Here is a 27,948-nt window from a genome sequence, read left to right on the forward strand (position 1 = left end):
TAAGACAAGTCACTGATGGGTAATCCCTTTATTATTTTGACTTATTATCCTGAACAGACAGCGTGAATCTGATTATTAATCACTGCTCTACAGAAGCTGAAGCAAGTACAGTTAAAACTTTTCTCTGGTCTCATTTGACCAGGGGTTTTTTAAGTCCTTCATCATGTTAAAAGATGTACAAAAGATATAACTCTGAGACTGAGCAGTTTAATAGTTGGCTCAGACATTGAATAAAGTTGCTAAAGCCCTAGTAGGCACAAAGTCAGTGTACAGATATCTCCCTGAGAGAGAGGGGGGCATGAGAGACACCAGTCAGTGTACAGATATCTCCCTGAGAGAGGGGGCTGAGAGACACCAGTCAGTGTACAGAAATCTCCCTCAGGGAGAGGGGACTGAGAGACACCAGTCAGTGAACAGATATCTCCCTGAGAGAGAGGGGACTGAGAGACACCAGTCAGTGTACAGATATCTCCCTGAGAGAGGGGACTGAGAGACACCAGTCAGTGTACAGATATCTCCCTGAGAGAGGTGGGACTGAGAGACACCAGTCAATGTACAGATCTCTCTCTGTGAGAGAGGGGGGTTGGGGAATGGAGGGAGAGAGAGATTGAGGGAGAGCGTTGGGGGGGGAGGTGATGGATAGGGGAGATGGGGAGGGGGCTGGAGAGAGAGAGAGAGGGGAGTGAAGATGTGGGATGGAGAAAGAGGGAGAGAGGGATGAAGAGTGGGGGGAATGGAGGGAGGATGGGCAGGAGGTGGGAAGGGGAGGGAAGAGAGATAGAGAAAGGGGGGGGTGGGGAGAGAGAGCAGGATAACATGTAGTCCCATCGAAGAAAGAGACAGGGAGTGATTACAAGAACGATGAAAGAAATGCGATGGAAAGATCTTTCGGGGACAGACCCCTTCCCTTAACAGACGAAGCCTTGAGAAAGACAGATTAAAGTGCACTAGCTGTAACCTTTAATATTACACAGGAATGGTCATCTCCTGCCGACATTCAAGGAGGGATCTTTGCCGTGGAGTGTCGCCATGTCTCTCCTGTGCCCCCGCGTCCTGCGGTGGGTTCCATCACTTCATTTAGGGGGGTATGGTGCCACCTGGTTGGCAGGGGGTGCGTAGCCAGGCTGGGGGATATTGACAGGCGGGGGGGCGTAGCCAGGCTGCCCAGCGTAGCCAGGCTGCCCGGCGTAGTTAGGCTGGGGCACGTAGGTGGGGTGGGGCAGCACGGTGGTGCTGGCATTAATCACCGTCACGGCACTCTTGCGCGCCTTCATCTCCCGCGCGATCTGGCACCAGCCACAGCAGTTGCACCAGTACATGATGCAGCAGTCATTGAAAATGGAGCCCTGGGTACGAGAGAGACACAAAGAAACAGCTCATTTCTGGGTTCACAAACACAGCCGTCGAGCGTCAGTCATTCCCCACTCTCGCAGAACCCAGGTGGAAGTGGTAGAACGCTTCCGAAAAGCCTGTTCCCCATCCTACCCAGTGCCCTTCCCACCCTCCCCACCTTTCCCAACCCTCTGATTACCGACAGGGAGGAAGTGAATGCAGCGTTGCCAAATGCAAAAATAGCTGGAAAGGCGGGTTGCAAAAGAGATGCAAAGAATTTGCAGAGGAGTTGTTGATCGACTTGTTCCTGTACTGTCCTTTGTCACGGAGCCATACAGCACAGAAACAGACCCTTCTATCCAACTCGTCCATGCCGACCAGATAGCTGAACCTAATCGAGTCACATTTGTAAGCACTTGGTCCATATCTCTCTCAACCCTTCCTATTCAGTTACCCATCCAGATGCCTTTTAAGGTATAAAAGGGACCTAAGGGGCAACTTTTTTCACCCAGAGGGTGGTGCATGTATGGAATGAGCTGCCAGAGGAAGTGGTGGAGGCTGGTATAATTATGGCATTTAAAAGGCATCTGGATGAATAATGGAATAGAAAGGGTTTAGAGGGATATGGGCCAAGTGCTGGCAAATGGGACTAGATTATGTTAGGTTATTCGGTCGGTACGGACAAATTGGGGTCTGTTTCCATACTGTACATCTCTATGACTTTAAATGCTGTAATTGTACCAGCCTCCACCACTTCCTCTGGCAGCTCATTCCATACACGCACCACCCTCTGCGTGAAAAAGCTGACCCTCAGGTCCCTTTTATATCTTTCCCCTGTCGCCTTAAACCTATGCCCCTCGGGTTATGGACTCCCCCACCCCCAGGAAAAGACCCCGGCTATTTACTCTATCCATCCCCCTCATGGTTTTATAAACCTCTATAAGGTCACCCCTCAGCCTCCAACGCTGCAGGGCAAACAGCCCCAGCCTATTCAGCCTCTCCCTAGAGGTCAAACCCTCCAACCCTGGCAAACATCCTTGTGAATGTTTTCTGAACCCTTTCAAGTTTCACAACATCCTTCCTGTAGCAGGGAGACTAGAACCGAACCCAGTATTCCAAAAGTCGCCGAACCAATGTCGGGTACAGACGCAAATGGCCTCCCAACTCCTACACTCGATGCTCTGACCAATTAAAGGCAAACATTCTTTGCTCTTGATTAAGTAAGTTGTCAAATGGAGCATAATGTGGGAAAATCTGAAGTTGCTCACTTTGGAAAGGAGAAGGACAGAGCTTTGGAGAGAAAATTCAGAAAACTGTGACACAAAGGGACTTGCGGGGGGGAAGCTCAAAAAGCTAGCACACACGGGTAGCAGGGAATCAATAGGGGTCATTAAATATTGGCCTTTATTTCAAGGGGGGTTGGACTATAAGAATAAGGAAGTCTTACTGCAACTGTACAAGGTACTGGGGGAGACCACATCCGGAGGACTGCAAGCAGTTCCTTATTTAAGGAAAGATATCATTTCACTGGAGGCGGTTCAGAGGGATGGTCCCCTGGGGTGAAGGGATTGTGTTCTGAGCAGAAGCTGAGCAGGTTGGGACTGTACTCACTGGAGAGGTGTTCTCATTGAAACATATCAGATACTTGAGGGTTAGTGCTGGGAGGATGTTTCCCCTCATGGGGGAGTCTAGGACCAAAGGGCACTGTCTCAGGATAAAGGGGCCCCTGAGATGAGGAGGCATCTCTCCCCTCAGAGGGTTGTGAGTCTGCGGAGTTTCCTGAGACAGAGAGCTGTGGCGGGTGCGGAGTCCTCTGAGACCGAGACGGATTCTTGGTCAAGGGAAAGGGCAGGAAGGCGGACGTGCGGAATATCAGTCCAGCCACGATGCCTTCGAATGGTGGGTCGGACTGAACGGGCTGACTGGCCTGTCTCGGTTCCTATGTCTGAGGCTCTTAGGGTCTGTTCCAGGATTAAAAGGTAGCCCGATTATTTCAGGGTGAGTAACCTGCTGGTTACCCATCGACGCTCACATCCTGAGTGAAAGTACATCTCTCTACCAGTCAGGAAATCGAAACTCCCTGACGCAGTCCGGGTGTGGCCTTAATACACTTGTCCCCAGGCATATTTTTCGAAACCGCAATCTGCCAATCCATTATTGTTGTAGAAAGTCTTGCTTTAGCTAATAAATCTCATCCCTAGGCCTCGAGTAATTGACGCTCTTGTTCACGATATCAGGGGAAGAGGTCAGTGACTTTGCTACTCTGCAAGCTGATGGAGCTCCAGGGACGAGGATATTCCCAAGACTAGAGGGTTTGAGTTATAATGAGGGGCTGAATAGGTCAGAGCTCAGCAAAAATAAGCTACAATCTCTTCCCCCCTCCACCCCCGGATATCGTGAAGAAACGTGTCGATTACCCGAGGCCCCCGGACAAGATTTATTGACGAAAATAAGAGTTTCTACAACAGGGCTATTTCAGAATATTGAGAATGACAAATTTCTTGCCATTCTTAAGGGGGCTCCCGCTATCCGAGGGAGCTAGGGAAGGCTTTGAATTTAGGGCAAAAAATGTACCATTGCACAAAGCAACATAAAGAATAGCGTAGAGTGACGAAGAGGCTAATGAGAAGGAAGAGATTAGAGTAGGAGAGAGAGGTAGAAATATTAAAATAGATAGCAAGACTTTCTTCAGGTATTTTTAAGGGACACGTGTCTGTAAACGTGTTTTGGTCCTCTAGAGAGTGCAGCTTTGGTGTGAACAATAAAGAAATTAACAAATATTTTGCTTCCGTCTTCATTGTAGAGAGAATACAATAACATTTCAGTAACAGCAGTGAGTCAGGAGCTGTTAACAAGGAGGTTACAGAGGAGGTTCTACTCAGCAAACTGGTAGAGCTGCAAAGACAAGGATATTACTGAGACTAGAGGGTTTGAGTTATAATGAGAGGCTGAATAGGCTGGGACTTTTTCCCCGGGAGCATCAGAGGCTGAGAGGTGACCTTACAGAGGTTTATAAAATCACGAGGGTCATGGATAGGATAAACAGACAAGGTCTTTTCTCTGGACTCGTGGGGTCCAGAAGTAGAGGGCATAGGTTTAAGGTGAGAAGGGGAAAGTTTAAACGGGACAAAAGGGGCAACGTTTTCACACAGAGGGTGGTACATGTATGGAACGAACTGCCAGAGAAAGTGGTGGAGGCTGGTACAATTACAGCATTTAAAAGGCATCTGGATGGGTACATGAATAGGAAGGGTTTAGAGGGATATGGGGCCAAATGCTGGCAAATGGGACTAGATTAATCTAGGATATCTGGTCGGCATTGACGAGTTGGATCAAAGGGGTCTATTTCTGAGCTGTATGACTCTATGTTTCAATAACAGAGGAAAGAGCTAGCACAGAACTGAACGGGCTAAATGTACACCTTGCCGTCGTACAGTGGGGTCTTGTGTACCATACTTGAGTACATGTGACAATAAAAACTAAATCTAGATCTAAATTGACCGGACAGGAGGTGGAGCCTGGAGAGAGCGGTGACATGGAAAATTGTCCCACTTACCGGAATTCCGTGTCTCTCGCGGAACGCAACACGTACTGCGAGGGAGACAGGGGGAATCGCTCCTGTGCTGACATAGCCGCAACCGTTGCAGCTGGTGTCCAGTAATGGCAGGCAGAGGCACTCCCCGAACTGGTCCACAGTCTTGCACATGAAGCAAGGCATACACCAGAACGCGCAGCAACCTGGGAAAAATGCAACAAAGAAGATCAATTTCTCTTCCCCTTCCCCATGTCACCAGTCTGTCACCCACATGGCGCTGAGTGGCAAAAGACTGCCCGGCTTTCTTGAACTGAGTACCCAGAGCACATGTAAAGACAGACCGCTAGGCACTGGAGCTAGTTGGTACATCCCAATGCCACATTCTGTGAATAACCCTAGTTATTGTGTACAGTTCTGGTCACCGCATTATAAGAAGGATGTGGAAGCTTTGGAAAGGGTGCAGAGGAGATTTACTAGGATGTTGCCTGCTATGGAAGGAATATCTTACGAGGAAAGACTGAGGGCCTTGAGACTGTTCTCGTTAGAGAGAAGAAGGTTGAGAGGTGACTTAATAGAGACATACAAAGTAATCAGAGGGTTAGATAGGGTGGACAGGGAGAGCCTTTTTCCAAGTATGGGGACGGCAAACACAAGGGGACACAACTTTAAAGTGAGGGGAGATAGGTATAAGACAGATGTCAGAGGTAGTTTCTTTACTCAGGGAGTAGTAAGGGTATGGAATGCTTTGCCTGCAACGGGAGTAGATTCACCAACTTTAAGTACATTTAAGTCGTCATTGGACAGGCATATGGGCGTACATGGAATAGTGTAGGTGGGATGGGCTTCAGATTAGTATGTCAGGGCGGCGCAACATCGAGGGCCAAAGGGCCTGTACTGCGCTGTAATGTTCTATGTTCAATGTTCTATGTTCTATGATCCTCATTGTCTGTGCATTGATTGCAAGGCGAACATAGAAACAGGGATAATAGGTACAGGAATAGGCCATTCAGCCCTTCCAGCCTGTTCCCACCATTCAATATGATCATGGCTGTCCGTGCGATTTCAATATCCAATTTCCGCCCTCTCCCTGTCTCCCTTGATCCCTCTAGCTGCAAGCACCACACCCAGTTCCCTCTTGTATATGTCGAATGAACTAGCCCCAACAGCTTGCTGTCGGAGTCAAGAGAGTGGTGCTGGAAAAGCACAGCAGGTCAGGCAGCATCCTAGGAGCAAGAAAATCAGGAAATGAAGGGCCAATTTTCCTGCTCCTCGGATGCTGCCTGACCTGCCGTGATTTCCCAGCACCACACTCTCGACTCTGGTCTCCAGCATCTGCAGTCCTCACTTTCGCCACGCTTCCTGTAGGAGACAATTCCACAGGTTCCCAACTCTCTCAGAGTGAAGAAATTCTTCCTCATCTCCATCCTGAATAGCTTGCCCCCTTATTCTTAAACTGTGATCCCTTGGTTCTGGATCTCCCTCAACATTGGGAATGTTCTTCCCACATCTAGCCTGTCCAGTCCAATAAGGATTTTATATGTTTCTAAAGGAGCTCCCCCCCTCCTCCCATTTTTCTAAATTCCAGTGAGTACAAGCCCAGTCGATCCAGTCTTTCCTCATATGTCAGTCCTGCCATCCCGGGAATCAGTCTGGAGAACCTTCGCTGGACTCCCTCAATAGCAAGAATTCCTTAGACTAGGAGACCAAAACTGCACACAATACCCAAGGTGTGGTCGTACCAAGGCCCTGTATAACTGCAGCAAGACATCCCTACTCCAATACTCAAATCCTCTCACTATGAAGGAGAGCACTCCATTAGCTTTCCTCATTGCCTGCTGTGCCTACCTTTAATCATAGACCTTCAGTATCCACTCCCTCCACCACCCATGTACTGCCATAGCAGTGTGTATCATCTACAAGATGCAACTCACCAAGGCTCCTCTAACAGCACCTTCCCAACCCACAATCTCTACCATCTAGAAGGGCAAAGGCAGCAGATACATGGGAACACCAACCCCCTGAACGTTCCCCTCCAAGCAACCCACTATCTTGAGTTGGAAATGTTTTGGCCATCCCTTCGGTGTCGTTGGGTCAAAATCCTGGAACTCCCTCCCTAATGTGGGTGTCTCTACAACTCATGAACTCTTTCAGGAGTCTGGCACAACTGAAGGAACTTGGATGAGAGATGGGTGGTAATAGCACTGCGCTGATACATAGATGAGGAACACTGATGAGTCGAGTACCAGAGCACATATAAAGAGAGACTGCCAAAGGTGTAATGTTCACCTTCTTTGTGAGTTTCATGAGGTTTGGGGATTCAGGTGTGGAGCTCTTTAAAATGCCCATAAACAGATGCAGAAAGTCTTCAGGGAGACTGACAGAGTGCTGGCCTTCTTATCTAAAGGAGCAGGAGCATAGGAATGCAGACATTATACCATAAAAGACCCTAGTTAGACCCTATTTAGAACAGATCTATACACCATACCTTAAGAGGGATGTTTTGACCCTGGAGGGAGTACAACACACAGTTCCAAGCATGATTTTGGATTAGTGGTGCTGGAAGAGCACAGCAGTTCAGGCAGCATCCGAAGAGCTCCTCAGATGCTGTCTGAACTGCTGTGCTCTTCCAGCACCACTCATCCAAAACCTGGTTTCCAGCATCTGCAGTCATTGCTTTTACCTATTTCCAAGCATGATACTAGGACTTCAGGGGCTACATTATGGGGAGAGATTAGAAAAATCAGGCTTCTATTCTCCAAAGTTTAGAAGGTGAAGGGGTGATCTTTTTTAAGATTTATTTGTAGGAGATGGGTATTGCTAGCTGGAACCAGCATTTATTGCCCGTCCCTAGTTTCCCCTTGAGAAGGTGAGGAGGAGCTGCCATCTTGAACCGCTGCAGTCCACCTGCTGTGGGTTGACCCACACAGTGTTGTTAGGGAGGGAGCTCCAGGATTCTGACCCAGCGAGGTTGAAGGAACGGCCGATATATTTCCCAGTTAGGATGGTGAGCGGCTCGGAGGGGAACTTGAACATGGTGGTGTTCCCATGTATCTGCTGCCCCTTGTCCTCCTAGATGGAGGTGGCCGTGGGTTGGGAAGGTGCTCGCGAAGGATCTTTGGTGAATTGCTGCAGTGCATCTTGTAGATGGTACACACTGCTGCTACTGAGCGTCGGTGGGGGAGGGAGGGGATGTTTGTGGATGTGGTGCCAATCAAGCGGGGGTTACTTTGTCCCTGGATGGTGTCGAGCTTCTTAAGTGTTGTTAGAACTGCCCCCACCCAGGGCAAGTGGGGAGTATTCCCTCATACTCCTGACTCAGGCCGTGTGGATGGTGAACAGGCTTTGGGGAGCCAGGAGGTGAGTTACTTGCTGCAGTATTCCTAGCCTCTGACCTGTTCTTATAGCTGTTGCGTTTATGTGGCAAGTCCAGTTAAGTTTCTGCTTAATGGCAACCCCCAGGATGTTGATGGTGGGGGACTTGGTGATGGCAACACCATTGAACGTCAAGGGGCAGTGGTTAGATTGCCTCTTACTGGTGATGGATTAGTGGTGCTGGAAGAGCACAGCAGTTCAGGGATGCTTCCTGAACTGCTGTGCTCTTCCAGCACCACTAATCCAGTATTTGGTTTTCAGCATCTGCAGTCATTGTTTTTATCTTACTGGTGATGGCCATTGCCTGGCATTTGTGTGGCGTAATGTTAGATGCCACCTGTCAGCCTAAGCCTGGATATTGTTGCATTTGAGCATGGTCTGCTGTGGTATCCAATTGAGGTCTTCAGGACATTACCAGGTAGATACAAATAAACCAAGAGGAAATAGTCTAAAAGATCGGTCAGGAGAGACATTAGGAAGTCCTGCTACACATAAAGGGTGATAGAGATTTGGGACTCTCTTCTACAAATGATGCCAATTTAATGGTTAAATTGAAGTCTGAGAAAGGCAACATATTTTCTTTAGCAAGGGCATCAAGGGCTTTGGACCCAAGCAGGCATATGGAGTTAGGCCATGGATCAACCACAGTCTTAGTCAATGGCGGAGCAGCCTAGAGGGGCTGAATGGCCTACTAATGTTCCTATCAAGACAAGGATTAGCATCAAGACTCACCCTTCACCATTTGCAATGAAGGTAGCTCACCAGCGCCTCCTCAAGGGGTAATCCGGGACCGCAAGGCATCAGCCATTCAGCCCATCAGCATTCAATGAGGTCAAGCCAAGCAATCTCATGAAAGTGGGCTAGGAGTAGGCCATTCAGCCCCTCGAGCCTGCCCTGTTGTTCCTGGTTGATCTGGCTTATTACTGAACTCCATACCATCTCTCCAAACCCTTTGACTCCCTCACTGATGAATAAATACCCACACCGGTCTTTGTAGATATTCAATGAGCTAGAGTCTGCTTGCTGGGGCAGGAATTATAGATCTACAGCACAGTTTAAAAAAAAGGCCCTTTGGCCCATTAGATCGATGCTGGTCAAAAACTAGTACTTGAATATATTCCAATCCCATTTCCTGGCACTTGGCTTGGTCTGCTTTGTTGCACATCTGAAAATGTCCGAAAAGTTATGGGACATCGAGTCCCGGATTCCCCACCACCTTCCTGGTGAAAATGTGTTCCTCGTATTCCCTCTAAACCACCTGCCCCATCCCTACAATTTGTATCCCCCCACCCTGATCGTTGGTCTCTCCGTCAAGGGGAAAAGTTGCTTCCTGTCTGCGTTTCTCATCATTTTACCCATCTCATTCATGTCCCCTCTCAATCTCCTCTGCTCTAAGGGAAGCAATCCCAGTCTGTCCAATCTCTCTCCATCTCTGAAATTCTGCAGGCCAGGCAACATCCTGGTAAATCTCTCCAACCCAGGCAACATTCCGGCAAACCTGTCCAGACTGGGAAACATCCTGGTAAATCTCTTTCTGCACCCTCTCCAATTTCTTTTACATCCCTCTTACAATGTAGATTCCACTAACTGCACCAATACTCTTTCACTGGGTGGCCTAACTGATATTTTATACAGTTCCCGCATAACTTTCCTACTCTTCAACTTTATGCTTCAGTAAATAAAGGCAGATAAACAGAAATTGCTGGAGAAACTCAGCAGGTCTGGCAGCATCTGTGTGGGTAGAAAGCAGAATTAACATTTCGAGTCCAGTGACTCTTCGTCAGTACTGGTCCCCGGAGAAGCTTGAGAGGTTGATCAAATCTTCAGGGTGAATAGCCAAAGTCTTTTCCCCTGGGTAGGGAAGTCCAGAACTAGAAGGCATAGGTTTAAGGCGAGAGGGGAAAGATTTAAAAGGGACCTGAGGGGCAACGCTTAGCGCAGAGGGTGGTACGTGTATGAAATGAGGAGATGGTGGAGGCTGGTACAATTACAGCATTTAAAAGGCTTCTGGATGGGTACATGAATAGGAAGGGTTTGGAGGGATATGGACCAAATGTTGGCAAATGCAACTAGATTAATTTCAGATATCTGGTCGGGTCTGTTTGACTCGAAACATGAACTCTGCTTTCTTCCTGCAGACCTGCTGAGTTTCTCCAGTGCTTTCAGGTATCCCGATGCATTACTGCTTTATCTAATAAGGTTTAGCAACCTGAAGGGAACGGAGTACTGGCACGTTGAGAATGTTAAAGGTGAATAACCCTCTGAGAGAAGACATTCCTTCCCATGTAGGTGGCACGGTGGCTCAATGGCTCAATGGTTAGCATTGCTGCCTCACGGTCCCAGGTTCAATTCCAACCTCAGGTGATTGTCTGTGTGGAGTTTGCACATTCGCCTCGTGTCTGTGTGGGTTTCCTCCCACTGTCCAAAAATGCGCAGATTAGGTGAGTTGGCCATGCTAAATTGCCTGGTGCTAGGTGCATTAGTCAGAGGGAAATGAGTCTGGGTGGGTTACTCTTAGGAGGGCTGGTTGGGCCGAAGGGTCTGTTTCCACACTGGAGGGAATCAATCTAATCTCACTTATACTAGGTTACAGATTAATTTAAGCGCCTCATTTAAGCAAGCAACAGCAATAAATTTGCTTAAATGAAGTACTGCCTACAAACAGAAAATACACCCATTTCAGAGAAGGAAAGAAATTTGTGAAGCAAGTTGATGTGTTCTGCAACCCCTGCCTGAGGGAGGTAGATTCATGGGAACATTCAAGATATCTGGAATTTAAGAGACTAAGGATGACGATGAATCCATTGTCGATTGTCGAAAAATACCCATCCCTGGAGAGAAGGAAATCTGCCGTCCTCACCTGGCTTGACCGACCGGTGACCCCAGACCCACAGCCAATGGGCAATTAGAGATAGGCAATAAATACTGGACCTAACCAGAGACGCCCTCACCCTGTGAATGAATTTTTAAAAGCATTCGGAAATTAAAAGCTGGCTGGGAGGTGTCTGTGTGTGTGAGTCTGTGTGTGTAAGAGAGAGTATGTGTGTGAGACTGTGAGTGTGGGAGTGTGTGTGTGAGTCTGTGTGTGACTGTGTGTGTGCATGGGAATGTGTGTATGTGTGGGAGTTTGTGTGTGAGTGCGTGCATGTGCGTATGAGTGTGAGAGGGAGTGTATGTATTTGCGTGTGTGTGTGAGAGAGAGAGCATGGATGTGTGTGTGCGTGTGTGTGTGAAAGCGTGAGGGAGTGTGAGTGTATGTGTGGGAGCGTGACTGTGTGTGTATGTGAGTGTCTGTGTGAGTGTGTGTGAGTGTCTGTGTGAGTGTGAGTGTGTGTGTATGTGACTGTGTGTGTGGGAGTGTGTGTGTGTATGAAGGAGTGTGTGTGTATGAGCGTGTGTATTTGTGTGTGTGAGCATGAGTATGTGTGAGTGTATGTGTATGTGAGTATGTGTGTGTGTATGTGTGTGCGTGTGTGTGTGGGAGTCTGTGTGAGTGTGTGTATGTGTGTGTGACAGACAGAGTGCGCGTGTGCGTGTGTGTGTGAGAGAAAGAGTGTATGTGTGTGTGAGCATGTGTATATATGTATGTGAGAGTGTATGTGTGTATGGGAATGTGTGTGAATGGGAGTGTGTGTGAGTGTGTGAGAGAGAGTGTGTATGTGTGCGAATGTGTGGGAGTGTGTGTTTGTATGAGTGTGTGTGAGTGTGTGTGAGGGAGTGTGAGTGTTTGTGTGTGTGTGCGCATGAGTATGTGAGTGTATGTGTCTGTGTGTAACAGTGTGTGAGTGCATGTAGGAGAATATATACGTGTGCGTGTAAGTGAGAGAGACAGTGTGGGTGTGTCTGAGAATGTGAGTGTGTTTGTGAGAGAGAGAGAGAGAGTGTGTTTATGTATGTGTACGAGAGTGTGTGAGAGAGAGCATGCATGTTTGTGTGCGCGAGAGAGGAGTGAGATGGATTCCTCACAGAGCCAGTATGGCGTGAATGGCCTCAATCTTTCTGCTGAATCACTCAGTGATGATGTAATTCAGTGCTCCACTCCCCCTCACACACGCACAAGGGTTAGTTACCACAACAGCTGTGCACAGGGTGTGTTTGCGAACACAATCAAAGGTATTTTTAACTTTGTTTTTGAAACTGGGAAGCTCTGTGATTATTGTTTGAGCCAATGCCCTTGGGCAAATGTTTGGAGCGCAGTCCTCCTACAAACTGAGTTCAATAAAACGAAACCAGTTGGCAGAGAGAGACACACACAGAGAGACAGAGCATTAAGTGGTGGTGGGGGGGGGGGGGGGGGGAGCAATGCTAAGTTCATGAGACACGTCATTCATTCAAGCTGAACTGATTTAAATCTCAAAATTCTTTCTGTTTTTAGTACAAACCCCTCCCTATTCTACCTTTCCAATTGTGTGAATGGAACTATTTGGACATGCCTCAGGGTGGCCAGGAATTAGTGTTTCTAGGTTCAAATTCTCAGACAGCAGCAATGCAGGCTGCTATCCCAATGCAGAGCTGAGGGAATATCTGCACTCAGAGCTTCTTGTTTCTTTTTAAAAAGACATTAGATATTCAGCTGAAGCAAGGAGTCCCTACAGTGTGGGAGCAGGCCCATCCAGTCCACACCAACCCTCCAAAGAGTATCTCAATCCCTGCATACCTGCATTTACCCTGGCTAACCCACAATTCCCTGGACACTAAGGGACAATTCAGCACGGCCAATCCACCCTAACCTGCACATCCCTGGGCACTATGGGACAATTTAGCACGGCCAATCCACCCTAACCTGCACATCCCTGGGCACAATGGGACAATTTAGCACGGCCAATCCACCCTAACCTGCACATCCCTGGGCACTATGGGACAATTTAGCACGGCTGATCCACCTGAACCTGCACATCCCTGGGCACTATTGGACAATTTAGCACAGCCAATCCACCCTAACCTGCACATCCCTGGGCACTATGGGACAATTTAGCACGGCCAATCCACCCTAACCTGCACATCCCTGGGCACTATGGGACAATTTAGCACGGCCAATCCACCCTAACCTGCACATCCCTGGGCACTATGGGACAATTTAGCACGGCCAATCCACCCTAACCTGCACATCCCTGGGCACAATGGGACAATTTAGCACGGCCAATCCACCCTAACCTGCACATCCCTGGGCACTATGGGACAATTTAGCACGGCTGATCCACCTGAACCTGCACATCCCTGGGCACTATTGGACAATTTAGCACAGCCAATCCACCCTAACCTGCACATCCCTGGGCACTATGGGACAATTTAGCACGGCCAATCCACCCTAACCTGCACATCCCTGGACACTATAGGACAATTTATCACGGCCAATCCACCCTAACCTGCACAGCTTTGGAATGTGGGAGGAAACCAGAGCTCCCGGAGGAAACCAATGCAGACACGGGGAGAATGTACAAACTCCACTCAGACAGTTGGCGTGGGGCTGGAATCAAACCTGAGTCTCTGGTGCTGTGAGGCAGCAGTGCTAACCACTGAGCCATCAATGAATGGCTCAGTTGTGCCAGATAACTTCAATCGTACAAAAGGATAGCCTAGACTGTTAATCCAGGGAGGCAGCTAATATTCTGGGGGACCTGGGTTCAAATCCTGCCATGGCAGAAGCATGGATTTGAATCCAATGCAAACCTGGAATTAAAGAATCTTAACCATGAATCCATTGTGGGAAAAGCCCATTTGGTTCACCCGTGAGGGACAGAAGCTGCCAACCTGATCTGGTCTGGCCTCTATGTGACCCCAAGCCCACAGCCCAATGATGGTTGACCCTTAAACTGCCCTCAGGGCAACTGGAGATGGACAATAAATGCTGGGCCTAACCAGAGATGCCCTCATCCAACAAATGAATTTTTTAAATAATTGCAATAAGAGAAAGCTTTGACGGTGCTCTGCTCTGTGACTCATCCAATCCTTCTCCCTCAAATAATGTTATGAGGAAACTACCTCGTCATTGTCACGTTCTTAGTGTCATAGAGTCATAGAGATGTACAGCACGGAAACAGACCCTTCGGTCCAACCCGTCCATGCCGACCAGATATCCCAACCCAATCTAGTCCCACCTGCCAGCACCCAGTCCGTATCCCTCCAAACCCCTCCTATTCATATACCCATCCAAATGCCTCTTAAATGTTGCAATTGTACCAGCCTCCACCACTTCCTCTAGCAGCTCATTCCATACACGTACCACCCTCTCTGTGAAAAAATTGCCCCTTAGCTCTCTTTTATATCTTTCCCCTCTCACCCTAAACCTCTAGTTCTGGACTCACCAACCCCAGGGAAAAGACTTTGCCTATTCACCTTATCCATGCCCCTCATAATTTTGTAAACCTCTATAAGGTCTCCCCTCAGCCTCCAACGCTCCAGGGACAACAGCCCCAGCCTGTTCAGCCTCTCCTTGTAGCTCAAATCCTCCAACCCTGGCAACATCCTTGTAAATCTTTTCTGAACCCTTTCAAGTTTCACAACATCTTTCCAATCGGAAGGAGACCAGAATTGCACACAATATTCCAACAGTGGCCTAACCAATGTCCTGTACAGCCGCAGCATGACCTCTCAACTCCTGTACTCAATACTCTAACCAATAAAGGAAAGCATATCCTATCTCTCTGTGACTCCACTTTCAAAGAGCTATGAACCTGCACTCCAAGGCCTCTTTGTTCAGCAACACTCCCCAAGACCTTACCATTAAGTGTATAAGTCCTGCTAAGATTTGCTTTTCCAAAATGCAGCACCTCACATTTATCTGATCTTTGAGGAGCCCTATTCTCTCCCTAGTTACCCTTTTGTCCTTAATATATTTGTAAAAACTCTTTAGATTCTCCTTAATTCTATTCGCCAAAGCTATTTCATGTCCCCTTTTTGCCCTCCTGATTTCCCTCTTAAGTATATTCCTACTGCCTTTATACTCTTCTGAGGATTCACCCGATCTATCCTATCTATACCTTACATATGCTTCCTTCTTTTTCTTAACCAAACCCTCAATTTCTTTAGTCATCCAGCATTCCCTATACCTACCAGCCTTTCCTTTCACCCTGACAGGAATATACTTTCTCTGGATTCTTGTTATCTCATTTCTGAAGGCTTCCCATTTTCCAGCCATCCCTTTACCTGCGAAAATCTGCCTCCAATCAGCTTTCGAACGTTCTTGCCTAATACCGTCAAAATTGGCCTTTCTCCAATTTAGAACTTCAACTTTAAGATCTGATCTATCCTTTTCCATCATTATTTCAAATCTGATAGAATTATGGTCACTGGCGCCAAAGTACTTCCCCACTGACACCTCAGTCACCTGCCCTGCCTTATTTCCCAAGAGTAGGTCAACAAATGTCGTCGACAAATTGACTGGCCATCACGACAGTGGCCAAATGCACTTTCTACTGTTTGAAATAAGAGATGGAGTAAGGCCATTCAGCCCTTCCAGTTTGTTCTAGCATTCCATAGCATCGCGGCCCACATCTACTTCCTGCCTGCTCTCCCCCTTCTCATGGCCTCACCTATGGTTCGATCTTGGCCTCGGATACTTTCACCAGCCTGGAAGGGAATTCCAAAAAATAACCAAGAGACTCTCTGAGAGAAGACATTCCATCTCAGCATGAGCGAGTCAACATTTTGAAACTATGCCCCCTCTATTCATACACTGACAGGGTGGGAGACTCACATTCTCCTGGCACCTAACTCCCCCCAGCCCCACTCCGTCCCTCAGAACCTGGGAGACATTGAGCAGGATCTGCGGAGAGGGGAAGACCTCTAGTCGGCAATGACTCTTCGGGACATTGAAGATTTGAAGAAGCAGTGTTCTGAAGGAGAGTTGTACTGGATTCAAAATGTTACCTCTTGTTAATCTTGCCAAGCCAGTCCAGAATCTATTGTCTGTCTTTTCTCACAGAGTCATCCAACACTGAAACAGACCCTTTGGCCCAACCCGTCCATGCTGACCATAATCTCAAACCAAACTAACCCCACCTGCCTGCTCCTGGCCCATAAACCTCTAAACCTTTCCTTTTCATGTACCTATCCAAACGTTGGAACTGTACTCACAGCCACCACTTCCTCAGGAAGTTCATTCCACACATGAACCACTGTCTGTGTAAAAATGTTGCCCCTCATGTCATTTCTGCTCCCACCTTAAAAGTATGGCCTCCCCAGTTCTGAACTCCCCCACCCTCGGGAAAAGACCTTTGAACATAGAATATTACAGCACAGTACAGGCCCTTCGGCCCTCAATGTTGCACCGACCTGTAGAGCCAATCTAAAGCCCATCTATTCTACACCATTCCATTCTCATCCAGATATTTACTTATGCCTCTGTAAGGTTATCCCTAAACTCCTTACGATCCATTTCAGATTTCCAGCATTTTGCCTCAGAACTTCGTAGGGTCCAAAAGCGATCGCCTCCCATTTTTTGAATCCCAACGGAAGACAAAGGTATCTTCTTCCCAGGAGACAGCTGAGTGAATCTTCTTTGTGCTACTTTCGGGACAAATAAGGGAGGCAAAACTCGACATAGATCCCCCTGCATTGACTGGCCAATGTCCTGGCCAACTAGAAGACGGTCATTCTACCTTTAAAGTGCCAATGCTTTGGCAGTCGACACCAACATTCCATTGGCGTTCCTCGTGCGTGGGTCCCACATGTTGGCATTCTGTGATTCCCTTGCAAGGAAACTTTGTTTCCATAGCAGTCCCTAATCACTCTGACTTAAATGGAAACCTGCGTTGCTAGTTCCCTTGATACAAAGGTCAGCCCCGTGCTCTCCCACATCAATCTCTGCTCCGGAAATTGGTTGAGACGAAGCATTTTCAAGGAAGTATCCTGCAGCACTGAAACAGACCCTTCAGCCCAACCACCCCGTGCTGGATATAATCCCAAATTAAACTAGTCCCACCTGCCCGCTCTTTACCTCTGTCCCTTAAAACTTTCTGTATTCAAATGTAATTTCATACTCATAGAATCCCCTCAGTGTGGAAACAGACCCAACAAGTCCACACCAACCCTCCGAAGAGTATCCCACCCGAACCCATTCCCCTATCCTGTTTCTGTACATTTGCCCCTAACTAATGCACCTAACCTATACATCCCTGGGCACTATGGGGCAATTTAAACACGGCCAACCCCATCCTAACCTATACATCCCTGGGCACTATGGGGCAATTTAGCATGGCCAACCCATCCTAACCTATACATCCCTGGGCACTATGGGGCAGTTTAGCACGACCAATCCACCCTAACCTGCACATCCCTGAACACAACGGAGCAATTTAGCACAGCCAATCCACCCTAACCTGCACATCCCTGGGCACTATGGGGCAATTTAGCATGGCCAATCCACCCTAACCTGCACATCCCTGGGCACTCTGGGGCAATTTAGCATGGCCAATCCACCTTAACCAGCACATCCCTGGACACTATGGGACAATTTAGCACGGCCAATCCACCCTAACCTGCACATCCCTGGGCACTATGGGGCAATTTAGCACGGCCAATCCACCCTAACCTGCACATCCCTGGGCACTATGGGGCAATTTAGCACGGCCAATCCACCTTAACCAGCACATCTTTGGACTGTTGGAGGAAAGACCCACACAGACATTGGGAGACCATGCAAACTCCACGCAGACAGTTGCCCAAGGGCGGAATTGAACTCTGGTTCCTAGCGCTGTGAGGCAGCAGTGCTAACCACTGAGCCACCGTGACACTTTTAAACAATTTAATTGGACTCACATCCACCACTTCCTCAGGAAGTTCATTCCACACACAAACCACTCTCTGTTCAAAAGAGTTGTTCCTCGTATCTTTTTTAAATCTTTCTCCTCTCACCTTAAAAATGTGCCCGTAGTCTTGAAATCCCCCAACCTAGGGAAAAGCCACTCGCCTTACCTATACCCCTCATGATTTTATAAATCTCTATCAGGTCACCCCTCAGCCTCCTATAATCCAATGAAAAAAGTCCCAACCTATCCTGCCTCTCCTTATAACTCAAACCCTCTAGTCCTGGCAACATCCTGGTAAATGTTTTCTGAACCCTCTCCAGGACATTATTTCAACAATAGCTGAACCATTGTGTGCAATTCTGGTCTCCTTCCTATCGGAAAGATGTTGTGAAATTTGAAAGGGTTCAGGAAAGATTTACAAGGATGTTGCCAGGGTTGGAGGATCTGAGCTACAGGGAGAGGCTGAACAGGCTGGGGCTGTTTTCCCTGGAGCGTCGCAGGCTGAGGGGTGACCTTATAGAGATTTACAGAATTATGAGGGGCATGGATAGGATAAATAGACAAGCATTTTTCCTGGGGTTGGGGAGTCCAGAGCTAGAGGGCATAGGTTTAGGGTGAGAGGGGAAAGATATAAAAGAGACTTACGGGGCAACTTTTTCACACAGAGGATGGTACGTGTATGGAATGTGCTGCCAGAGGAAGTGGTGGAGGCTGGTACAATTGCAACATTTAAAAGGCATTTGGATGGGTATATGAATAGGAAGAGTTTGGAGGGTTATGGGCCAGGTGCTGGCAGGTGGGACTAGATTGGGTTGGAATATCTGGTCGGCATGGATGGGTTGGACCAAAGGATCTGTTTCCATGCTGTACATCTCTATGACTCTATGAACCTTCCTATAACAGGGTGACCAGAACTAGACACAGTTCTCCAGAAGAGGCCTCAGCAATTTAGCACGGCCAACCCACCCTAACCTGCACACCCCTGGGCACTATGGGGCAATTTAGCACGGCCAATCCACCCTAACCTGCACATCCTTGGACACTATGGGATAATTTAGCACGGCCAATCCACCCTAACCTGCACATCCCTGGGCACTATGGGACAATTTAGCACGGCCAATCCACCCTAACCTGCACATCCCTGGACACTATGGGATAATTTAGCACAGTCAATCCTGTACAACCTCAACATGACATCCCAACTCCTATACTCAAAGGTCTGAGCAATGAAGGCAAATGTATATACACCTTCTTAACCCCCCTGTCCATCTGTGACACAAACATCAAAGAATTATGTACCTGAACTACTCGGTCCCTCTGTTCTACAACACTACCCAGGGCCTGAATTTTAATTGTGCATGCCCTGCCTCTGTCTGTTTTACCAAAATGCAAAAAAATCTCACGTTTATCCAAATTAAACCCCATCTGCCACTCTTCAGTCTATTGACCCCATCCATCAAGATCCCATTATAATCTTAGATAACCTTCTTCACTGTCTACTATACCACCGATTTTGGCGTCATCCGCAAACTGACTAACCATGCCTTTTCAATTCTTATCTTAATCATTTTGCTGCCTCACAGCACCAGGGTTTCCAGGTTCGATTCCAGCCTCGGGCAACTGTCTGTGTGGGAGTTTGCTCGTTCTCCCCCATGTCTGCGTGGGTTTCCTCTGGGTGCTCCGGTTTCCTCCCACAGTTCAAAGATGGGCAGGTTCAAGTAAATTGGTCACGTTAAATCGCCCAAAGTGTTCGGGATGTGTAGGTTAGGTGCATTAGTCGGGGGTAAATATAAGGTAGGGGGAATGGGTGGGTGGGTCGCTCTTCGGAGGGTCGGTGTGGACTTGTTGAGCCGAAGGGCCTGTTTCCACACTGTAGAGATTCTATAAAGATTCTCTACAAATGTAAAGGGATTATTCCTCATCAAAATCATTAATAAACACAAATGTTCGCATGTTTTCCTGTTGGAACAAAGGTAGAGAAGCCTGGATTGAGTGAGGGGAATGCGGGGGAAAGGGAGAAGAGTGGGAGGTTATTTTGTAATTTTATCCTCTGGGCCTTCTGTACAGGCCTCAGGCAAATTTCCTGAACCATCTGCTGCCTCTTCCTGATTAGGAGCCCATCCCCTGGGTTTCTGGAGGCTCCTGTGCTGTCTTAGCCTCAGTGGAAGGACTGAGGCCTAGTTTCTTAGGCTGTTGCAAGCCTATTCGAGAAAGGAGGATGCTTGCTTTTGGGTTCGAAACAGAGCAGAGTGCAGCTCCAGAGCAAACGGGGAATGGCCATCAGGGAATCGCCAGTCTTCTGGGTTGCCAACCAACATGGAAGCCATTCAGCCCATTGTTAGATTAGATTACATTACAGTGTGGAAACAGGCCCTTCGGCCCAACAAGTCCACACCGACCCGCAACCCACCCATACCCCTACATTTATCCCTTACCTAACACTACAGGCAATTTAGCATGGCCAATTCACCTTACCTGCACATCTTTGGACTGTGGGAGGTAACCAGAGCACCCGGAGGAAACCCACGCAGACACGGGGAGAACGTGCAAACTCCACACAGTCAGTTGCCTGAGGCGGGAATTGAACCCAGGTCTCTGGCGCTGTGAGGCAGCAGTGCTAACCACTGTGCCACCATGCCGCCCAGCTGTGATAGAACCATCACCACTACACTACTCCCTATACTCTCCTTCCCCACAACCTTTCAACATTTCTATGCTTTGGCTATCCTTCCAGTTTCCCCTTCTGAATGTTCCCCATAGCCTGTGTCCCTTTGCCCTTTCAATGTAGCAGACACCTGACCATTGTGTTAAAACAACGGTCTTCTCCTCTGTTTTGACTATTAGACATATTTGCTTCCACTTGCCATTACCAGTCAATTCTAACCATCTCCCCTTGGTCACTTCCTCACAACTCTTTATTATTTCAAATTCTGCAACTCAATCTCACCTTCACCATTTAATAGGGACAATGTAGAAGCTGCTTTACTCTGTAACTAACCCCGTCCTGTCCTTGTCCTAGGCATGTTTGATGGGGGACAATGTACGGGGAGATTTACTCTGCATCTAACCTTGTGCTGTCCTTGATGGGGACAATGTACAGGGAGATTTACTCTGCATCTAACCTTGTGCTGTCCTTGATGGGGACAATGTACAGGGAGATTTACTCTGCATCTAACCTTGTGCTGTCCTTGACCTGGCAGCATTTGATGAGGGAACGGTGTAAAGGGAGCTTTACTCTGAATCTAATCCCGTGCTGTCCCTGTCCTGGGAATGTTTATTGGGACAGTGGAGAGGGAGATTTACTCTGTATCTAACCCCCGTGCTGTCCTGTCCTGGGAGTGTTTGATGGGATGGTGGAGAGGGAGCTTTACTCTGTATCTAACCCCACGTTGTCCCTGTCTTGGGGAGTGTTTAATGGGGAACAGTGTAGAGGAAGCTGTACTCTGTATCTAACCCCGTGCTGTCCCTGCCCTGGGCGTGTTTGATGGAGACAGTGTAGAAGAGGCTTAACTTTAATGCTCTCAATGCCCATGTCTGTATGTTATATTCTAGTATAGTCACATTTTTTTATGCTTAATTGGTTCTAAAAGTAATTATTCAATATTTCCATGACTAAACATTCCAATGGAGGAACGTGTAGCTATTTCCTGTTTGGGGCTATGCATAGTGCAACAATTCCTGACCAAAAGCCCCAGCTTTGAGGAAGTCGTTCCACATAATTTTAGCCTCATTCATTACAAAAGGAGCTGGTAATGACACCACAAATCTGACAGGTGCGTGGCAATACCTCAAGTCAAACTAGAAGGTGGAGGCGAGCAGTGGATGGGGAGCTGTATGTGAGACTGTGTGTGTGAGTGAGTGTGTTTGTGTGTTGTGTGCATACATGTGTGTCTCTGTACGTACATGTGTGTCTTTGTGTGTGCATGTGTGTGTATATGAGTGCAGGTATGTGAGAGTGTGTGTGTGTGTATATGTGTGAGAATGTGTGTGTGTGAGTTTGTGTATGTGTGTGTGGTTGTGTGTGTCTATGTGTGTGAGAGTGAGTGTGTGTATTAGTGTGTGTGTTAGTGTGCGTATGTGTATGTGTGTGTACATGCTTATGTGAGTGTGTTAGTGTGCATGCGTGTGTGTGAGTGTGTGTGTGAGAGAGAGTGGGAGTATGTGTGTGTTTGTATGTATGTGTGTGTGTCTATGTGTGAGAGTGTCTGTGTGTGTGGGAGTGTGTGTACATGTGTGTGATTGTGTGTGTCTATGTCTGTGTGAGAGTGAATGAGTATGTGTGTGTGTGTATGTGTGTGTGAGTGTGAGTGTGTATGTGTGTATGTTTGTATGTATGTGTGTGTGAGATTATGTGTGTGTGTGGGTGAGAGTGTGTGTGTATGTGAGTATGTGTGAGTGTGAGTGTATGTGTGTGTGTATATATGTGTGAGAGTGTGTGTATGTGTGTGTGTGAATGTGTGTATAGGTGTGAGAGTGGGTTTGACAGTGTATGTGTGTGTGTAAGATAGTGTGTGTTAGTGTGTGTATATGTGCGTGTGTCTATGTGTGTGAAAGAGTGAATGCATATGTGTGTGAGTGTATATGTGTGTGAGTGTGTGTGCACGTTAGTGTGTGTGTGTTAGTGTACATATGTATGCGTGATTGTGTGCGTGTGCGTGACAAAGAGAGTGTGAAAGTGTGTGTGTGTGTGAGGGAGTGTGAAAGTGTGTGTATCACTGTCTGTGTGCATGCACTGAGGAATGCCACCGTCTCAGTTGCGATGCCTCTGCAGTCAAATACCCCTGTTGACTCTCACAGCCTCCGGTACGCACAAAATCCTTCACATGAAAGTACGGTGGGCTTCAGCCCCTGAAAGGTGGGGGTAGGTGGGTGAGAATCAAACAAAGCGTAAACAGTTGGAGAGCATGGGAGAGGAGAGACTTGATACGTACAGATCCCACAATCTTCACAACACTCGAAGATGCCAGTGTTCCAGCCTTTGGGTTGTGTGCTGATGATGGTCGTGGTTTGTTGGGGCTGTGTCATCACCACAACTGGGGAAGCCATTTTTGATCCTTCATGAGACAGAGACAGAGAGAGAGAGAGAGAAGTAAGCGTTAAACAGCAAGAGCTGTAAACAAAACTCAACTAATCTCCAGCGCCTCTGCTAATTCCCATCAAAAATTGTTGCAATTATCGCAGACTCCAATTTCAAACTCAGAAACCATTCAGCCCATCTGTTCCCTGCTGGTGTCTCCGTACTATGCAAGCCTTCTCCCATGCTCCTCTGCATTTTACCTTGTTACCTGTTCCTGCTACTGTCTCTCTCTCTTTCTCCCTCTACCCCTCTTCCTGTGTTTATCCAGTTTTCCCTTGTATGTTTCAGTCTGTCCTTGACTCCTCCCTGATGAACCAAGTGCTAAATACTTCTGACTCTCTGAATTCTAAGAAAACTGAACACCAAATTCAAACCTTTCCAATTCTTTCACTGCCCTACTAGATAATTCAAAGATGAAATTAATCATGGGCTCGACAGCAAAGTTATTTGGGGAATTTGTAGATTTGGTGCTAATGTAGTGCAGTAATTTAGTGGACAATGCGGAAGGATGTAGTAGATTACAGAGGGACATAGGAAAGCTGCAGAGCTGGGCTGAGGGGTGGCAAATGGAGTTTAATGCAGAAAAGTGTGAGGTGATCCACTTTGGAAGGAGTAACAGGAATTGAGTGTACTGGGCGAATGGTAAGATTCTTGGTAGTGTGGATGAGCAGAGAGATCTTGGTGTCCATGTGCACAGATCCCTGGAGGTTGCCCCAGGTTGATAAGGTTGTTAAAAAGGATACACTGTGTTAGCTTTTATTGGTGGAGGGATTGAGTTTCGGAGCCACGAGGTCATGCTGCAGCTGTACAAAGCTCTGGTGCGGCCACATTTGGAGTATTGCAAACAGCTTTGGTCACCGTATTATAGAAAGTATGTGGAAGCATTGGAAAGGGTGCAGAGGAGATTTACCAGGATGTTGCCTGATATCAGGAAAGGCTGAGGGACTTGAGGCTGGTTTCATTAGAGAGAAGAAGGTTAAGAGGTGACTTAATTAAGACATACTTTATAATCAGAGGGTTAGAGAGGGTGGACAGTGAGAGCCATTTTCCTTGGATGGTGATGGCTAGCATAAGGGAACATAGCTTTAAATTGAGGGGTGAGATATAGAACAGATATCAGAGGTAGATTCTTCACTTAAAGAGTAATAAGGGCGTGGAATTCCCTGCCTGCAACAGTAGTAGACTCGCCAACTTTAAGGGCATTTAAATGGCATATGGATGAGAATGGAATATTGTGGTTTAGATGGGCTTCAGATTGGTTCCACAGGTCGGTGTAACATCAAGGGCCGAAGGGTCTGTACTGCGCTGTAATGTTCCATGTTCTAAACGATGTTCAGGGTGACCCCTTAGATACTGAAGCAGTCCATGTCCAATTGCACCAAGATCTGGACAGGATCTAGGCTTGAGCTGACACGTGGCAAATAACATTGGCGCCACACAAATGCCAAGCAATGACCATCTCCAATAAGAGAGAATTCTACCACCGAGCCCTTTTCACGTTCAGTCAGTGATGGCCTCAGGTTCTGCTTCATTGGACAAACAGACAGGTCATGGTCCAAAAAGCACAGCCCGCCCCCACTCGGCTTCCCAGGTTCCCCATATCACAGGCACCTGCTCCTGATCACTCCAAACTGCAGTTTTTTCGAATCTTCACCAACATGGATAAACACAGTCGCAACATCACACCCCCTCCCTATCCCTATCACCCCCTCCAGCCTTCACACCCTCCTCCCTATTCCTATCACCCCCTCCAGCCTCCACACCCCCTCCCTATCCCTGTCACCCACTCCGGCCTCCACACCCCCTCCCTATCCCTGTCACCCCCTCCAGCCTCCACACCCCCTCCCTATCCCTATCACCCCCTCCAGCCTCCACACCCCCTCCCTATCCCTGTCACCCCCTCCAGCCTCCACACCCCCCCTCCCTATCCCTGTCACCCCCTCCAGCCTCCACACCCCCTCCCTATTCCTATCACCCCCTCCAGCCTCCACACCCCCTCCCTATCCCTGTCACCCACTCTGGCCTCCACACCCCCTCCCTATCCCTATCACCCCCCTCCAGCCTCCACACCCATCCCTATCCCTATCACCCCCTCAGCCTCCACACCCGCTCCCTATCCCTATCACCCCCTCAGCCTCCACACCCCCTCCCTATCCCTGTCACCCCCTCAGCCTCCACACCCCCTCCCTATCCCTATCACCCCCCTCCAGCCTCCACACCCCCTCCCTATCCCTGTCACCCCCCTCCAGCCTCCACACCCGCTCCCTATCCCTATCACCCCATCCAGCCTCCACACCCCCTCCCTATCCCTGTCACCCCCTCCAGCCTCCACACCCCCTCCCTATCCCTGTCACACCCCTCCAGCCTCCACACCCCCTCCCTATCCCTATCACCCCCTCCAGCCTCCACACCCCCCTCCCTATCCCTGTCACCCTCTTCAGTCCCTACAACCCGTCCCTATCTCTGTAACCCCTCCAGCCTCCACACCCCCTCACTATCTCTGTAACCCCCTCCAGCCTCTACACACCCTCCCTATCTCTGTAACCCCCTTCAGTCCCTACACCCCCTCCCTACCTCTGTAACCTCCTCCAGCCTCCACACCCCCTCAATATTTCGGTCACCCCCCCCAGCCTCTACACACCCTCCCTATCTCTGTAACCCCCTCCAGCCCCTGTACCCCCTCCCTATCTCTGTAACCCCCTCCAGCCACGCCACTCCCTCCCTATCTCTGTAACCCCCTCCAGCCACGCCACCCCCTCCCTATCTCTGTAACCCCCTCCAGCCCCTACACCCCCTCCCTATCCCTGTAACCCCCTCCAGCCCCTGCACCCCCTCCCTATCTCTGTAACTCCCTCCAGCCACGCCACCCCCTCCCTATCTCTATAACCCCCTCCAGCCCTGATACTCCCTCCCTATCTCTGTAACCCAGAGTCACCCAGAGAGGAGAAAGGGCACCAGTGTCCGCTCCCTGGATGCTGTGAGCAAACCAACAAAGAAACAGGCTCTTAGCTCCATCACAGTGGCTCAGTGGTTAGCACAGCTGCCTCGTGGTGCCAGGGACTCAGGCTCGATTCCACCCTCGGGCAACCGTCTGTGTGGAATTTGCACGTTCACCCTGTGTCTGCATAGGTATCCTCTGGGTGCTCTGGTGTCCTCCCACAGTCCCAAGAATGTGCAACTTAGTGTCCATGGATATGCAGGCTGGGTGGGTTAACCATGAAAAATGCAGGGATAGAGTAGGGTGGTGAGTCTGGGTGGACTGCTCTTTGGAAAGTCAGCATAGACTTGTTGGGCTGAATAGCCTGCTTCCACACTGTAGGGATGCTATTCTTCATTCTGCATGTTTTTATCTATTTGAATTTCATCGTGAAGGCTGGGTTCTGTCTCTCTCTCTCTCAATCTCTCAGTGCCCACTCACTCTCTTTCGGAGCCTTCTCTCTCTCTCTCTCTCTCACACTCTCTCAGTGCCCTCTCACTCTCTCTCTCTCTCAGTGCCCTCTCGCTCTTTTTCAGTGCCCACTCTTTCTCTTAAACACACACATACACACCGTTCCCTTTCTCACTCTCACAGTGTCCTCTCTCACTCTCTCTCTCTCTCTCGGTGCCCACCCTCACTCTCAGTGCCCTCTCACTCTCAGTGGCCTAGATCGCTCTTGGAGCCCTTTCTCTATCTCTTGGTGCCCTCTCTTTCTCTCTTAGTTCTTTCTCTCTCTCTCTCTGTCTCCCTCAGTGCCCACTCTCTCTCAGTGCCCACTCTCTCTGTGCCCACTCTTTCTCTCAGTGCCCCCTCTTTCTCAGTGCCCCTCCTCTCTCTTTCTCAGTGCCCCCTCTTTCTCAGTGCCCACTCTCTCTCAGTGCCCACTCTCTCTCTGTCTCCCTCTCTCTCTCTCAGAGCCCACTCTCTCTCTCTCTCTCACTCTGCCTACTCCCTCCCTTGGTGTCCACTCCCTCTCTTGGTGCTCTCTCTCAATGCCTTCTCTCTCTCTCATTGCTCCTCCTCCCTCTCGCTCTCTTTCTCAATGCCCATTCTCTTTCTCAATGCCCACTCTCTCTCTCTCTCAGTGCCCACTCTCCCTCCATCTCTCTGTCTCCCTGTCTCTCTTTCTCAATGCCCAATCTCTTTCTCAGTGCGCACTCTCTCTCTAAGTGCCCACTCACGCACTCTCTGTCCCTGTCTGTCTCCCTCTCTCTCTTTCTCGGTGCCTACTCCCTCGCTTGGTACCTACTCCCTCTCTTGGTGCTCTCTCTCAATGTCCCCACTCTCTCTCATTGCTCCCCCCAATGCCCACTCCCTCTCTCTGTGCCCACTTCCTCTTTCTGTGCCCACTCTCTCTCTCTGTGCCCACTCTCTCTCTCAGTGTCCACTCCCTCTCTCGGTGCCCACTCCCTCTCTCGGTGCCCACTCCCTCTCTCACTGTCCACTCCCTCTCTCACTGCCCACTCCGTCTCTCGGTGCCCACTTTCTCTCTCTCAGTGCCCACTCTCTCTTGGTGCCCACCCCCTCTCGGTGCCCAGCCTTTAAGTCTTGGCTCGACGACTTGGAAGAGGAGGTTGTGGGTGGGGGGGGTGCTTTCTCTCCTGTTTAAGGAGGCAAGACGTCACGGCATAAAACCCCCCCACCCCCACCGCCACCCTCCTCCTCGACCTTGCATGCATGGGATCACACTGTGTATGAGACACCTCCTCGCGCCCACCCCCCCCACCACCCCCCAACACCCCTCCCAGCAGCAACAGGGCACCTCAGTACCTGGTCAAAACGCCGCCCGATAAAGAGAGCACAGCAGAGGCAAGAACAGAGTGCGGGGCACACAGAGGACGGCAGTAACTCCCCACGGACTCAAATACTGGAGGTTGGAGAGTCGCACCGAAAGCATCTGAACGTT

General features: G+C 48.9%; 1 protein-coding gene across 1 annotated transcript; it reads right to left on the reverse strand.

The window, feature by feature from the left end:
- Positions 1-13: 13 nt before the first annotated feature.
- Positions 14-27,948, reverse strand: LOC140492361 (cornifelin homolog). Its single transcript, XM_072591281.1, has 4 exons — positions 27,813-27,948; positions 22,920-23,042; positions 4,889-5,070; positions 14-1,346 (listed from the first exon to the last, which is right to left on the reverse strand). The coding sequence occupies exons 2-4, from the start codon at positions 23,032-23,034 to the stop codon at positions 1,074-1,076; spliced, it is 570 nt and encodes a 189-aa protein (XP_072447382.1). The 5' UTR covers positions 23,035-23,042; positions 27,813-27,948; the 3' UTR covers positions 14-1,073.

Source organism: Chiloscyllium punctatum, chromosome 21, assembly GCF_047496795.1.
Source record: "Chiloscyllium punctatum isolate Juve2018m chromosome 21, sChiPun1.3, whole genome shotgun sequence".
NCBI lineage: Eukaryota > Metazoa > Chordata > Chondrichthyes > Orectolobiformes > Hemiscylliidae > Chiloscyllium > Chiloscyllium punctatum.

What these genes read in the sequence shown, in the direction of transcription:
- LOC140492361 (XM_072591281.1), bottom strand. Translation starts at nt 23,034, where the DNA reads ATGGCTTCCCCAGTTGTGGTGATGACACAGCCCCAACAAACCACGACC. An exon ending in TTGTGAAGATTGTGGGATCT is followed by an intron (nt 5,071 to 22,919) that starts GTACGTATCAAG and finishes CATTTTTCCCAG; the next exon opens with GTTGCTGCGCGTTCTGGTGT. An exon ending in GCGAGAGACACGGAATTCCG is followed by an intron (nt 1,347 to 4,888) that starts GTAAGTGGGACA and finishes TCTCGTACCCAG; the next exon opens with GGCTCCATTTTCAATGACTG.